At 42.2% G+C, this 16712-nt stretch overlaps 1 protein-coding gene across 1 annotated transcript in view; it reads left to right on the top strand.

Moving 5' to 3' along the window:
• Nucleotides 1-16712, top strand: part of LOC139762846 (uncharacterized) — a 52156-nt gene that overhangs the window by 29942 nt on the left and 5502 nt on the right. Inside the window, exons 2-6 of the mRNA XM_071688028.1 lie at nt 3325-3895; nt 13224-13365; nt 14311-14435; nt 15606-15692; nt 16020-16175. Coding sequence (XP_071544129.1) covers nt 3836-3895; nt 13224-13365; nt 14311-14435; nt 15606-15692; nt 16020-16175 — 570 coding nt within the window. The 5' untranslated portion in view covers nt 3325-3835. The remainder of the gene's footprint in view (nt 1-3324; nt 3896-13223; nt 13366-14310; nt 14436-15605; nt 15693-16019; nt 16176-16712) is intronic.

Raw genomic sequence — 16712 nt, forward strand, 5'->3', positions numbered from 1 at the left:
GTCGCTGTTTTCCCGCGTTTGCAAATGGTTTTTTTGGCGCGGGGAAAACCAGACAAAAAGAAAGGGCCCCAACCCCCCCCATACCCCGAAACATACACACGTCCACACCCGCAAATATACATACTAACGGGCTTTCCAGGGTTTCCCCCGACGCTTCACATGCCTTAATTACTCCATGACAGAAAGTAAACCCCTTGTATACCCCCCATGCCCCAAATTTCCACTCTTTTTCCCCTTGCCCCCCTTTTTACCCCCTGCATTTTTCGGGCCCCCAAATACACAAATCTTTTTCATTTCCATTTTTTCCACCCCCCAATTTTGGTTCCCCCTTCTTCTCCTGGGTTCCCCCCACCTCCGCACTTTATTTTTCCTTTGGTAAATTTTTTTTCCTCACTCTTCTCCCCAGGGTGCCCAAAAACATTTAAAAACCCCCTCTTCTGCTCTCTAACCACGCTCTTTTTTTTTCCACACATCTCTCTTCCCCTTAGTTATTACTCGATAAAACCCACCCCCAAAAACCCCCATTTCCTAAAAACATTTTCTTTTTCCAGCAACTCCATCCCCCTGGGAAAAATCAAACCTTGCCCCGCCTCGAAACCCCAATAAAAATTTGGGTTTGGAACCACTTTTCCCTTCAAAATACCCATTTTTTGTTTTCCCGAAGTTTTTTTCCGCCCTTCCAAACTTTTTTTAAAGGCCCCAAAAAAAATTTTCCCCCCCCCCCCCCCCAACCCTTGACCCCTTCCGTTTTCCGGGTTTCCCAAACCCGCTGACAGTTTCCCCCCATCCCAGATTTTCCAAAAAAAACACTTCATTTCCTCCGGGTTTTTTCTCCATTCCCTCACCCCCCAATTGATTTGGCCCCTCAACCCTCCCTGTCCCTTAAAAAACCTTGCTCTTATTCACATTATTTCTTAAAAATTTTCTTTTTCCCACACAACTTTCCCCAAACTAAAGTCCCCAAAAGTTTCTGGTTTCTCACTGAATCAGCCCAGGCTGTATCTCAGGAAAACAATTTGACTAAATTCCAAGCCCCTCTCATCCCAAACCCGGGATTTTCATACTTGCCCCCCCTTTTCCAGGCCCTCTTTGCATTTCCCCCCCTAAAAACCCCACCCAAAAAAATTTTTTAAACAAACATGGAGCATCACACACCCCGCCGAAAAATTTCATTCATGAAAAACCAAAATCACTTTCCTCTTTTCCCTAACGTACACAGGGCTTACCCCCTCGTTTAAAAAATTTTTTTAAAGCTTCTAACAACTTGCCTCCCACACCATAAATTCTTAATCCCTTTCCCAAGAGCATTCTATCAACTCTATCATTTTCCCTTTTCCCCCGATCCAAAAATGTACATAAAAATCCTTTTTGTTTTTTCAAAAGTTTTTTTCTCACATACTTTTCTTCAAAGCAAACACTGCCCACAAACCCCTTCCCCACTTCTAAACCCCGCACGTTTTTTCCCCAATCTGATGTTGTACTGTTCCCCCTTAAAAAAAATCCCCTCCCATATATTTTTTTTGATATGATTTGATTAAATTATTCCCAGAAAGTGCCCCTTGGGGGGGAGTTATCTTTGTTTCTTTTTCCCCCGGGGGAGTCACGGGAAAATATATATATATTTTAATATTATATATATATATATATATTATAAAACCCCACACACTCAACACCCCCTCCCACACAAAAACACACACACAGGGTCTCCCCGCCCCCAAAAAAATAAAAAATTTAAAAAAAAAACGAGAAAAACCCCCTTTTTGGAAAGGGTTTGTGGGGGGTTGGGGGGGTGCCATTTTTCCCCTGGCAGCCCCCCCCCTCCCCCTCCAAGGGTCCCCCCCCCCCCCCCCCCCCCCCCCCCCCCCCCAAAATGGGGTTTTCTGTCCCCCCATTTCATTAAACCTCCACACGAGTTTTTTATTGGGGCCCCCTTTTGTCTTTCCCCAAGGGCCCCCTTTTTTTCCCTTTTCATTGTGTTTGTCCCTTTTCTTTTGTATGGTTGTTTCGGTTGTGTAAGGTTGTTTTGGTAGTTTGGGGTTGTATGTGGTGTTTTGTGTGTTAGGGTTTGGGTGTTTTTGTGAAACTGTTGGAAACGTATGTTTTGGGTTTGTGTAAGTATGAGTTAGTTGTGTGTTGTGTTTTGTTTGTGTGTGTTTTGTACGTATGTGTTATGTATATACGTTTTTCCCTTAATAATAATAAAGGGCCTTTGAAAACTAACCCAAAACCAACACTCTTTTTACGTATTTTTTATGGCGTAAAAGGTTTTTTTTTCCATATATCGTGTTCCCAATAAAACATGTAGTACTTTTCCCTACATCCATTTTCTGTTTTCACACCCCCCCCCCCCCCCTCCCTTTATACAACGGAAATTTCACCCTGTCAGGGTAACAGACACACCACAACACAACACCCACACACACACAACACACACAAAACTTTTTCCTCCGGGGCACCATTTTCTTTGAGATTTTTATTTTCGTTTTTTCCACGTAATTAGGGATGTTTACTCTTTGGGTGTGTATAGGTCATTTTTAAAGGTATTTTTTTTAGTCATTTTGTGTGTATATAAAAAATATTTGGTTTAAAACCAATATTTTCATGTGAAATGGATGTCTATAAATCTATGTTATGGAAAAAGGGTTCGGTCTTATGACCCGAAATTTTATAATGGTATTTTATCAAACATTTTTAAAAATTTGTATTTTAATCCATTTTTTGGTACATTTTTTAAAAAAAAACTTTTTGTAATTTATTTTTAAACATTTTTTATAAAAACTTTTGGGTTTAATTTATATATAAAACATTTATATTTTAAAACATTTTGGTAAAATTCATTTTAAACTTTTATATATAAATTTTTTGGTTTTAATTTTCTATATAAACATTTATATATAAACTTTTTGGTCCCATTTTTTATATAAACTTTTTGGTTTAATTTTTATATAAAAAAATTTTATATAAAAAACTTTTGGGGTTAAAAATTCATATTAAACTTTAAATAAAAAAAATTTGGTACATTTATAAACATTTATACATAAAACTTTTTGGTTTCTTTTAATTTTAAAAACTTTTAAATTTTTAAACTTTTGGGTTTACATTTATAAACATTTATATTTTAAACTTTTTGGTACTTTTTATATATAAACTTTTTGGTACTTTTATATAAAAAACTTTTGGGGACATTTATATTTACATTTAAAACCCAATGTATTTTGGGGGCCCCTTCTAAGCAAAAATGAATATTTTTTAAATTTTATTTCCCTGTTATTCATATAAAAAATTCTTTAACATTTCAATAAATTGTTTACTGTTTTCCTTCAGGGAAGGGTTGTTTGTCAAAGAAACGGGGAAAACAGTTCCCGACCCCCTCCCCCTCGGGGAAAAAATTTGAAAACGTAGGGAAAACAAAGGGTTGTTCTTGTTTACCCGTATGTAAAAAATGCCCCGGCCAATTATGTCATTTAAAAAAAAATTTGGGAAAAAAAAAATAAATTGCAAAGTTAAAAAATTTTATATATTACATTGAAAATTTTTAGAAAAAAACTTATATTTTTCGCAAGGGGACTACAGATTTATATTTAAGTGTTAGAATGTCAGATAAACTGTGAAGTGTCACTATACTTTTGAGGGACAGAATTTTATGGGGGAAAAAACTATTTTTAAAACTTTTCGGGGGAAAATAAGATAAAAAAAATATTTATTAAAGTAAACAATTAGATAAAGTTTACTTACTTAGATAAGGGAGATAAAGTGGACTTAAATAAGGTAATAAAGTGGATTGACTTTAAAAAAGCAGCGGGGGAGTTTTAAGATTTGGGGGCGTTCGGAAAACATGTTTTTGTTTTTCAGTTCCCTTTGGGCGGGAACTGCCTTCATTGGTCTACTGAGTCTGGTAAGAACGCAGACATTCTTTTAGGTTTGTCGTTAATATTCTTTTAGGTTTTTCAACTTTTTTTTTTTTTAGGATTTTCAATATTCTTTTAGGTTTTTCGTTGATATTCTTTTAGGTTTTTCTTCAACTTTTTTTTATAGGTTTTTTCAATATTCTTTTAGGTTTTTTTCTTCAACATTCTTTTAGGTTTTTCTTCAACTTTTTTTTTTTAGGTTTTTTCAATATTCTTTTAAGTTTTTTCTTCAACATTCTTTTAGGTTTTTCTTCAACTTTTTTTTTTAGGTTTTACAATATTCTTTTAGGTTTTTTCTTCAACATTCTTTTAGGTTTTTCTTCAACTTTTTTTTTTTTTTAGATTTTTTCAATATTCTTTTAGGTTTTTTCTTCAACATTCTTTTAGGTTTTTCTTCAACTTTTTTTTTAGGTTTTTTTCAATATTCTTTTAGGTTTTTCGTCAAATTCTTTTAGGTTTTTCTTTAATATTCTCTTAGGTTTTCTTCCACATTCTTTAAGGTTATTCGTCAGCATTCTTTTATATTTTCGTCAACATTCTTTCAGGTTTTTCTTCAACATTCTTTTAGGTTTTTTCTTCAACATTCTTTAAATTTTTTCAACATTCTTTAAATTTTTTCAACATTCTTTTAGGTTTATCTTCAACATTCTTTTAGTTTTTTTTCAACTAACCTAGAATATATAAAGGAATGTAATAGTGTTCTATTTACATGTGTGACTTATTGATTTAATGTAGATTGGTTTAATATACATTTCTTTACGAAATTGCTTATTTACATTAAATGAACTTTATTAGTATAAATCCATTTATTATTTTCTTTAATTAAATATCATTCTGAGTTGCCACTTGTGTTTTATGTGAGTTTTTAGGGAATATTATATATTATTAATCTTATACATGTTAATGACAATTGAATATCATTTCAAATGGAAATTATCTGTTTTAGGCAATATTGAAAAATTTTGATATTTAATCAATGAATTTTGTAGAGGGGGAGGTGGTGTGTGTGTGTGTGTGTGTGTGTGTGTGTGTGTGTGTGTGTGTGTGTGTGTGTATCTATGTAAATTTCATCAACATTACGTCCTGGAGCTTAACTTCATGGACCTCATCCAACCCAGGTGCAAGGGAACTGTGTTAATAAACTTCATGGACCTCATCCAACCCAGGTGCAAGGGAACTGTGTTAATAAACTTCATGGACCTCATCCAACCCAGGTGCAAGGGAACTGTGTTAATAAACTTCATGGACCTCATCCAACCCAGGTGCATGGGAACAGTGTTAATAAACTTTATGGACCTCATCCAACCCAGGTGCAAGGGAACTGTGTTAATAAGCTCTATGGACCTCATCCAACCCAGGTGCAAGGGAACTGTGTTAATAAGCTCTATGGACCTCATCCAACCCAGGTGCAAGGGAACAGTGTTAATAAAGTTTCATGGACCTCATCCAACCCAGGTGCAAGGGAACAGTGTTAATAAACTTCATGGACCTCATCCAACCCAGGTGCAAGGGAACAGTGTTAATAAACTTCATGGACCTCATCCAACCCAGGTGCAAGGGAACTGTGTTGATAAGCTTCATGGACCTCATCCAACCCAGGTGCAAGGGAAGAGTGTTAATAAGCTTTATGGACCTCATCCAACCCAGGTGCAAGGGATATAGTAAACTGTAGTTGATACGTCAATTATATAAGATCCACTTTAAAAAAACATTGTCGTCCCACCTTGACCTTTGACCTGAGAGACAGAAGTAGTGCAACGCCGCTCGGCTAACCTGTACACGTGACCCATGACCTTCCAAAGGTCAAAGATGCTCGCAAATGTCATTTGCAATCGTCTGCTACACTCGGACAAGCTGAACTCCAACCAACCTAACTGGTAGTTAACCCTAACCTAAACGACCATACGACCCTACTGGTGGTTGAAGGGGACATAGAGAAATCAAAACGGGTATCGAACTGGTATATTCTGTTTCCTGGGTCGATTATTGATGGTTGTGTGAGGGTCAAGTGTGGTCATATACGAGGTCAAACATGATTAAGAGAAAGTATTTAATTAAGTCACATATACGTTTATACATATGACCTCTGTATATATATATATATATATATATATATATATATATATATATATATAGATTTATGAAGGCGTATTTACTTAAAGAAATATAGATACACACACACACACACACACATACATACATACACACATACATACATACATACTCATACACACACACACATACACACACACACACCCACACACAGACCCACCCAGACACACACACACACACACACACACACACACACACATACACACATACATACATACATACTCACACACACACACACACACACACACCCAACCAGACACACACCCAGACACACACACCCACACACACACACAGATCCACCCAGACACACACACACACACACACACACACACACACACACACACACATACATACATACATACTCACACACACACACACACACACACCCAACCAGACACACACCCAGACACACACACCCACACACACACACAGATCCACCCAGACACACACACACACACACACACACACATACACACACACACACACCCACCCAGACACACACACACACACACAGCTGTGTACACTTGGCTATATACAGTTCGTAATATCGTGTACGTGGTAAATATATGAATATATAATGTAAAAGTTTCATCTATCAATATTTGTTGAGTACGAAGATTAGAATATCTTCATATTCGATATTTGGACGTGTTAATAATTATAATTGCTACATGAACGAATGGCTTAATCCACACCAACATTCCACACTGGATTATCACATACTAAATTATCAAGGGTCGTACCCAACCACCCCCCCCACACAGGGTCGTCCCGTCCCCCCCAGAGAGTCGTCCCCAGAATGTGGAGATATCGTACGGGTCGGACTGACGTGGGTGCCAGGCGCACGATGTCGCCTCAGGGTCACACACACACACATACACACACACACAAACAGACATATGTACACACACACACACACACACACACTTACATACATACATACATACATACATAGACACACACACACACACACACATACACACACACACACACACACACACTTACACATATACATACATACATACATACATAGACACACACACACACACACACACACAGACATACATATATACATACATACATAGACACACACACACATACATACATACATACATACATACATACATACATACATTCATACATACACAGACACACACACACACACACAGACATACACACATACACACACAGGAATATATGTTTCGTCTGTTTCCTTGCGCTACCTCGCAGGCGCGGGAGACAGCGACAAAGCAAAATAATAAAAAATAAATTATATATATATATATATATATATATATATATATATATATATATATATATATATATATATATGTGTGCTTATGATAACCTAGATTTGAACCAGAAATCTCACATTACATCACATAAAAGTGTCTTTTACTCCTGTGTCCTCACTACGTTTTCTATGAGTTCGTTGAGGCAAGTGTACAAATAATTTAACCTTCATTAAATATCCACTGCGGGTCTCCTGCACTCAAACACCCCGTTTTCTTTACCAGAATTTAAACCCCCGTCGAAAAACTCGGCAGACACTAATAATGATAATTTGGCGTTAATTATCAAGTTATTTACGCCACGTGTAGCAAGTGGCAATTATATTTATAATAATGACAAGCTTAAACAGCTCTAAATTATTCCCCCAAGTTTGATAAATAATTTATTAACATCGACCCGGGAATCTTGTTTACTTAATAAATAATAACAATAACTACTTAACTACTTCAACTACTAAATGAGGGAACCCACTTTGTGGTGGGACAGTACACAACCCGCACCACTTCTTCTAACATTATTGGACACACACGACCACACCAACCCCACCTCCCCCCCCTGAGACGACCATACCAACCATACCAACCTCCCCCTCCCCCTGACACGACCACACCAACCCCACCCTCCCCCCCCTGACACGACCACAACCAACCCTCCCCCTCCCCCCCCCTGACACGACCACACCAACCCTCCCCCCTCCCCCCCCTGACACGACCACACCAACCCTCCCCCCTCCCCCCCCTGACACGACCACACCAACCCTCCCCCCTTCCCCCCCCCCCTGAGACGACCACACCAACCCCCCCCTCCCCCCCTGACACAACCACACCAACCCTCCCCCCTCCCCCCCCTGCACTAGTGGAGGGACAGTCCCCCCCACCCATCACCCCCACCTCCTCCTCCAACCCCATTGTGATATAACACCCCCCTTCCCTCCTCCCCCCCGCCACCTGCCTCCTACCCATGTGACGTAACAACACTCCCCTCCCCCCCCCCCCCCCGCCAGCCAGCTGGGTGAGGGTCTAATGACGATAAGTCATTACGGACGCGTCTCGTTCCGGCTCGTGGGGGGGGAGGAGGGGTTCTTACGATAGCTGTGGCTTGAGGTACGATGCTTGTGTGGCGTGAGGTACGATAATCGTTGTGGGAGGTACGACATTTGTGTGGTGAGGTACGATAATCATCGTTGGAGGTACGATAATTGTAGCGTGAGGTACGATAATCATAGTGGGAGGTACGATAATCCTAGTGGGAGGTACGATACTTGTGTGGTGAGGTACGATAATCCTCGTGGGAGGTACGATACTTGTGTGGCGTGAGGTACGATAATCCTAGTGGGAGGTACGACACTTGTGTGGTGTGAGGTACGATAATCCTAGTGGGAGGTACGATACTTTTGTGGTGAGGTACGATAATCCTAGTGGGAGGTACGATACTTGTGTGGCGTGAGGTACGATAATCATTGTGGGAGGTACGATACTTGTGTAGTGAGGTACGATAATCATTGTGGGATGTACGATAATTGTGGTGGAAGATACGATACTTTTGCTAACACCGAAGAACTCGCTCCCAAAGAGTGCATCGTTTCCCCGTACTGATTGTAGCGCAACCTCGAAGCTAAAAAGAATAACATGAAAGTGGTCTTGGGGTTGTATATATATATATATATATATATATATATATATATATATATATATATATATATATATATATATATGAGTACATGGTATATTGCCATGTGTACGATAGTTAGAGAGAAGTGTACGATGTCTGCTGAAGTGAACGATAACAAGGTCGGCCATTTATATAGATAGCGGATGTTAATGTTTGGGTCGATGTGTATTATCTGTGTGTCTCGGCACAATGGCGAGAGGATGTTCATGATCGGCTGCCTCATATACATCATGGCTCTAATGTATATGACCAGGTGTTATATATACACAACAGCTGTAATGAGCTTGTTCCTGGTTAAGCCTAGTTGGGTAGTTAGGTTTGGGTGGGGGACGAACAGCCATTCTCCGCTAGGATAACTACCTGTTAACCCATTAGGTCGTTGTATCAAGACGGGGTATTGACTAATTACAGGTTTAATTACCTGGTTCTGGGTAATTAGTTGACGTAATTATCGTGGATTAGATCATTAGATCGTAACAACCCCAGGGTGATAACAACCATTGAGGTGGTTATAACAACCGCTGCAGAGGACGACCCCCCTCTCCCCCCCCACCCTTATCCATGGGGGTCGTGGGGGGTGTGGGAGACGACCCCCTCTCTCCACCCCCTCTCTTGTCCGTGGGGGTCGTGGGGGACGACCCTCTGTTCCCATCCCCTCCCCCTTTGTCCGTGGGGGTCGTGGTGGGGTGTGTGGGGGGACGACCCTCTCTCCCCACCCCTCTCTCTTGTCCGTGGGGGTCGTGGTGGGGTGTGTGGGGGGACGACCCTCTCTCCCCACCCCCTCTCTTGTCCGTGGGGGTCGTGGGGGGATGACCCTCTCTCCCCACCCCCTCTCTTGTCCGTGGGGGTCGTGGGGTGTGTGTGTGGGGGACGACCCTCTCTCCCCACCCCCTCTCTTGTCCGTGGGGGTCGTGGGGGGTGTGTGTGTGGGGACGACCCTCTCTCCCCACCCCCTCCCTTGTCCGTGGGGGTCGTGGTGGGGTGTGTGGGGGGACGACCCTCTCTCCCCACCCCCTCCCTTGTCCGTGGGGGTCGTGGTGGGGTGTGTGGGGGGACAACCCTCTCTCCCCACCCCCTCCCTTGTCCGTGGGGGTCGTGGTGGGGTGTGTGTGGGGGGACGACCCTCTCTCCCCACCCCCCTCCCTTGTCCGTGGGGGTCGTGGGGGGTGTGTGTGGGGGACGACCCTCTCTCCCCACCCCCTCCCTTGTCCGTGGGGGTCGTGGGGGTGTGTGTGGGGGACGACCCTCTCTCCCCACCCCCTCCCTTGTCCGTGGGGGTCGTGGGGGGTCGTGTGTGGGGGGACGACCCTCTCTCCCCACCCCCCTCCCTTGTCCGTGGGGGTCGTGGTGGGGTGTGTGGGGGACGACCCTCTCTCCCCACCCCCCTCCCTTGTCCGTGGGGGTCGTGGGGGGTCGTGTGTGGGGGGGGAGACAAGAACCATCACCTCTGCATTCCTCTGTAATAATCCACACATCCGCCATCTGCCAATTGATCTCCAGAACCAACCTGGAGGACCCCCCCCTTCCACAGCTGGTCTTCCCCCCACCCCCCACAGCTGGTGTCTCCTCCCCTCCCCGGCCCCAGCTGGCGCACAAGGGGGGTGGGGGGTGTAGTGGTAGGGGGGGTGGGGGGTGGACGAGAACTAAGTTGGAGGGCCCCCCCTCCACAGCTGGTCTCCTCCTCCTCCCCCCCACAGCTGGTGTCTCCTCCCCGGCCCCCAGCTGGCGCACAAGGGGGGGTGGGGGGTGTAGTGGTAGGGGGGGTGGACGAGAACTAAGTTGGAGGGCCCCCCCTCTCTCTCCCCCCACAGCTGGTCTCTCCTCCTCCCCCCACAGCTGGTGTCTCCTCCCCTCCCCCAGCTGGCGCACAAGGGGGGTGGGGGGGTGTTGTGGTAGGGGGGGTGGGGGTGTGGACGAGAACTAAGTTGGAGGGGCCCCCCCTCTCTCTCTCCCCCCCACAGCTGGTCTCCTCCCCCTCCCCCCCGGCCCCCAGCTGGTCTCCTCCCCCCCTCTCCCCCCCGGCCCCCAGCTGGTGCACAAGGGGGGTGGGGGTTGGGTGTAGTGGGAGGGGGTAAGGAGGGGGGTTGGGGGCCGCTAGATAGACATGAGATGAAGAGGATCCGATCCCATCTGTCACCTGAGGGGGATCTGGGAATCGTGGCGCATTCCATGTTTGGGGGGGAGGGGAAGGGTGTTAGATTCTACATGCCACCTGGAGATAAGGAATCAGATTCCATATGGCAGCCGAGGAGGTGAGAAGGGAATCAGATCCTATATAGCATCCGGGGAAAGGGAATCCGATCCTATATAGCATCCGGGGAAAGGGAATCCGATCCTTTATGTCACATGTTGAAGTGAAACAAGTTCTGTATTCCATATTCAGAAAGGAATCAGATCCTTTATATCACCCTGGAGTAGGGAATCAGGTCTTTTGTATTAATCTGGAATAGGGGATCAAATCCTGTACACCACTTTGAAATAAGGGATCAAATCCTGTATACCACTTTGAAATAGGGGATCAGATCCTGTACACCACTTTGAAATAGGGGATCAGATCCTGTACATCACTTTGAAATAGGGAATCAGATCCTGTATACCACTTTGAAATAGGGGATCAGATACTGTGCACCACTTTGAAACAGGGGATCAGATCCTGTACACCACTTTGAAATAGGGCATCAGATCCTGTGCACCACTTTGAAATAGGGCATCAGATCCTGTGCACCACTTTGAAATAGGGGATCAGATCCTGTACACCACTTTGAAATAGGGGATCAGATCCTGTGCACCACTTTGAAATAGAGTCAGATCCTGAATCCCATCCAAAGATAAAGAATCAGATCTTGTATGGCATCCGCGGATAGACAACCAAATCCTGTCTTCCATATTTGATAGGGAATCAGATCCTGTATGCCACCCGGAGCTAGGGAATCAGATCCTTCACGCCACCAGGAGATAAGGAATCTGATTCTTTATCCCCATTTACGGTAATCATCCCACAGTCATAAAGGGATTTGAACCTATATCCCTTAACGGATAGGATATTAGATTACATAACCCCACAGGCTGTAAGGGATTAAAACCTATATCTCACAGTAGATATGATTAATCCTACACCCTACATTAAATATGGGTTTGGATCCTATATCCTATAGTGGATAAAGAATCAAATCTCATATCCAAACAAGGATAAAGGATCAAATCCTACATCCTACAGTGGATGAGGGATTAAATCCGTTATTCCTTGTTGAGGTGAGATCCTGTGGGTAGAGGATCAGATCCTATACCTCGCGCTGACGTCACATCAGATCCTATATCCCACCGGGCAGGAGGATCGGATCGTATGACCAACGCTGTGGTTTTTAATTATTACCAGACACCTGACAGGTTTGGCAACACCTGAACCCCCTGATGGTGATGCCATGACTCACTATAGAAAACGGGAGGAGGGGAAAGAAAATGGATAATAAGTGGAAAGAAAACGAGAAACAGGTGCCAGATTATTATCATTATTTTGTTCACTGTCCTGACAGTGAAAATCTGATTTTAATTATTATCATTTACCGATAATTATAAGTTTATTATCATTATTACATGACAGCTAGAGACTGAGTGTGAACGAATGGGGCCTTCGTTGTCTTTTCCTAGCGTTACCCCGCACACATGAGGGGGGAGGGGGTTGTTATTTCATGTGTGGCGAGGTGGCGACGGAAATGAATAAAGGCAGACAGTATGAATTATGTACATGTGTATATATGTATATGTATATATATGTATACGTTGAGATGTATAGGTATGTATATGTGCGTGTGTGGACGTGTATGTATATACATGTGTATGTGGGTGGGTTGGGCCATTCTTTCGTCTGTTTCCTTGCGCTACCTCGCTAACGCGGGAGACACCGACAAAGTATAATAAATAAATAAAAATATAATTATCATTATTTATTAATTACCACTTCATCACACACACTAACCCTTGACCTCCGACCTTAGGTCATACTGGTTCCCGTAACAAGTATGGTGGGTCGTTATCAGTTCACTATATTCATCTACACTACACTCTTATCTTCACTATCATGGGCTATCATCATCACTACGAACCCCCCCCCCCCGACCCTTGACCCCAGTCTTTATGGATAATGTTAAAAGGTAACTTGCCCCCCCCCCCCCCAAGATAGACAGAGAGATGGACAGATAGACAGAAGCAATATTAACGAACAAATTACCATCATTCCAGGTGTTGGGTCTGTGTGGAGGTAGTGTGTGTATCTTGATGCTAACAGCCGAACGACTTGACCAGGTGCTGCAAACAGCCTACAATACCTACCATGACCTGGAGAACCCCATCAGGGATTATAGTCCCAACAGCACAGAAGAAGGTCAGTCTCCCGTATGATAACAAATACACATAAAGATCAAAAGAAAAAAAGGTCAGATGAATTACATTATTACATTATTATATTTCACAATGAGATAAAGAATAGCTTTATATAATTATCATTGGAACAAATCTATATATCGTTATATATGCTTCTCTATATAACGACAAATGTCCATTGTATATATCACACAATAATCAAATTGTGTATTAAATGAAGATATTTTTAATTATTCCACAGGTTATACATACTAACTACATATATAGTTGTTAATTGATTGATTAATTAACTGTTAAGTGGGTAGTTTACTGTGGTATACCAATCCAGAGTTTAACATGATCTTAGCAATATTTATACAAACAAATAAACCTTGTGTTCTTGCTGCAACACAATATCTAGAATAAATAAATAATTTGATCAATTAAAATAATTTCATCAAATATTGTAAAATAATATAATCAAAATATTATATCCTTATTTTGTAAATGGAGTATTATCTATAATACAAATAGTGAGTTTCAAGGAGATGTATTTTTTTTTATATTATTTATCGACTAAATTTATCAAATGTGATTAAATGAATAATTTATCCAGGGTAAACTGTTATCAACATGGTTGAGGTGCCCGTTACCTAGCTAGTTCTTGCCCTAGCAAGGCCCTAGGTCACCACCTAGCCTTAGTTAGGTCCTAGCTAAACCCCTTGCCACAACTTAGTAACAAGATCACAGGTCCCAGACTACAACCAGGTCCCAGATCCCAGACTGCAACCAGGTCCCAGGTCCCAGACTACAACCAGGTCCCAGGTCCCAGACTACAACCAGGTCCCAGATCCCAGACTGCAACCAGGTCCCAGGTCCCAGACTACAACTAGATCCCAGGTCCGACTACAACCAGGTCCCAGAGTACAACCAGGTCCCAGGTGTTGATCATGTTTACTGTTCACAGGATCACGTAAGCTGAACCTGCAGGACCCCGAGTTGATGTACATTGAGTGGACGATCATTGCAACATTGCTGTTCATGTTCGTGTGCAGTGTGGTTGATGCGCTCCTCATACTGGGGGCAATCAGGGTGAGGCAAAGGGTCATATTACAACCTCAGGAGAGTCACACTGGCTGACATTGGGGGGGGGGGGTCATCTTAGGTCATACTGGTGTCTGAGTGACATAGGGTCATGTGTGAGAGAACAGTTGATCATTGGTGTGTTGTATTATTCTAACACAGCTGAGATGAGTGCCAGTTTCTGCCCTAACATAGCTAAGTGCCAGTTTCTATTCTAATATAGTTAAGTGCCAGTTTATACTCTAACAAAGCTAAGTGCCAATTCATATTCTAACATACCCAAGTGTCAGTTTCTATTCTAATATAGTTAAGTGCCAGTTTATACTCTTAACAAAGCTAAGTGCCAATTCATATTCTAACATAGCTAAGTGTCAGTTTCTATTCTAATATAGTTAAGTGCCAGTTTATACTCTAACATAGCTAAGTGCCAATTCATATTCTAACATTGTCAAGTGTCAGTTTCTATTCTAATATAGTTAAGTGCCAGTTTGTACTCTAACATAGCTGAGCTAACGATAGAACAATACAAAGACCCTTTGTGCACCATTCACTTCACCAAGAATAACTGCCAGGATAAACAATACAACATTTATCATGCATTGCTTAAGTACAGCAAAAATGAACTGGACTATATATATATATATATATATATCTGACGACACTAGGCTGCATTAAACTACCATCTACCAATGGTTTAAGTCAGAAACATCAATGTTTGTGTCTAGAATTATAGAAAATATATCAATGTTTAACATTTAATAGATCTCTATATTGATTAACTAATTGATAAACATCCAATAGATTTCTATATTGATTAACTATTTCTTTAACCCATTTTTAAAGGTATTTATTGCCTGTATTAATGATATTGTCTCATTTATCAATCACACATTCCTAATAGTAATGTAGGTCACACTTAATATTGGAACTTATAGAAGGTCATACTTGAACTAGCCAAGTCATACTTCATAGTTTCAGATGGACTGAGTCACGTGAACTGGGGTCATGCAAGATATCGTGTGACCTCCTATACATGACCCTGCATGACCCCCCACCATAAAATAAACATAACCCTAATTTAATCTTTGACCTCTTAGTATGTATGAATGACTAGGTTAATCTTACCTGACCCTACCTAAGTGTGGCCTCTTGTTAACCTATTTTGACCTCATTCGACAGGAAACCCCGTGGATGTTACTGCCATTCATGGTCGTACAATGGTTAACCATACTCTTCACTATCGCCATCTTTGGCCTAGTGTTATGGGTAAGTAACCCCCCCTCCCATCTTCTGCAAGTGGTAGTTCAAAATAATGATAATGAATATAGTCTTATTCGTGAGGCAAGACATGCAGACAGTGCTATGTGCTAAACCCTTATCATTTTGCCTTAATCACATCATTAATGGTCAAAGGTGTTCACCCTTATATCCTCCATGACAGACCTGTTTATGTATATCATCTGTTTCAACCATATATATAAGTTTTATCTAATGTCTTCATCAGTAAATAAAGACCTAAGTCATATATCTATATATATATAGTTGACCTAACAACTGGTGACCTATGAGAGACTAATTTATCCCCTTCCACAGCACGAGTTGGTGGCGATGCCTCGCTATTGGTGGGCTGTTATGTTCGTGGTAGCTGTTGTCATACTAATGATACTTGCCTTTGTCCTCGTCCTCTCCCTGTACCAAAGTATCAGGGAGCGAGAGCTACCAGAATATTACCAGGGAGCAGAGCTAGTGGTGAGTCAGGGAGAGGTCACTACAAGGGAATGGGGTCATCATCCCAGGTAGGGATATACACAAGGTCAAGGTCTTAAGTGTGATCGTTGCAGCTCAGGTGATGGGTACACCGGGGAATGGGTGAGGGGGGGTGGATGCTGTGTGCCTGTGTGCCTGTTACTCATCCATAGCCCCAGCAGATGGCCTGGTACTCATCCATAGCCCCAGCAGATGGCCAGGTACTCATCCATAGCCCCAGCAGAGTATGTGCTGACACCCAGAACTTAACTGCCATACTAGTTACTAGGGTAGTTATCATCGTTGTCTATCCTCAACAGTGAAGTGTATCACGTAACAAGCTTTAAAAGCAGTTGTCACACCTTCAACAACCCAGTTCTTGTAATCATTACCTGGCCAAATGATAGTGTAATCAAAATTACTACTATGTCATCTGAAGTGTAATTACCTTTATATGTATATGAATTTACATTGCATTGGCAGAGAGAGGGAAATTTGTGATATCTTGATAAAAATAATATCAAATTCATTCAAAATATC

The sequence above is a fragment of the Panulirus ornatus genome, chromosome 45 (genome assembly GCF_036320965.1).
Source record: "Panulirus ornatus isolate Po-2019 chromosome 45, ASM3632096v1, whole genome shotgun sequence".
NCBI classification, from domain to species: Eukaryota; Metazoa; Arthropoda; class Malacostraca; order Decapoda; family Palinuridae; genus Panulirus; species Panulirus ornatus.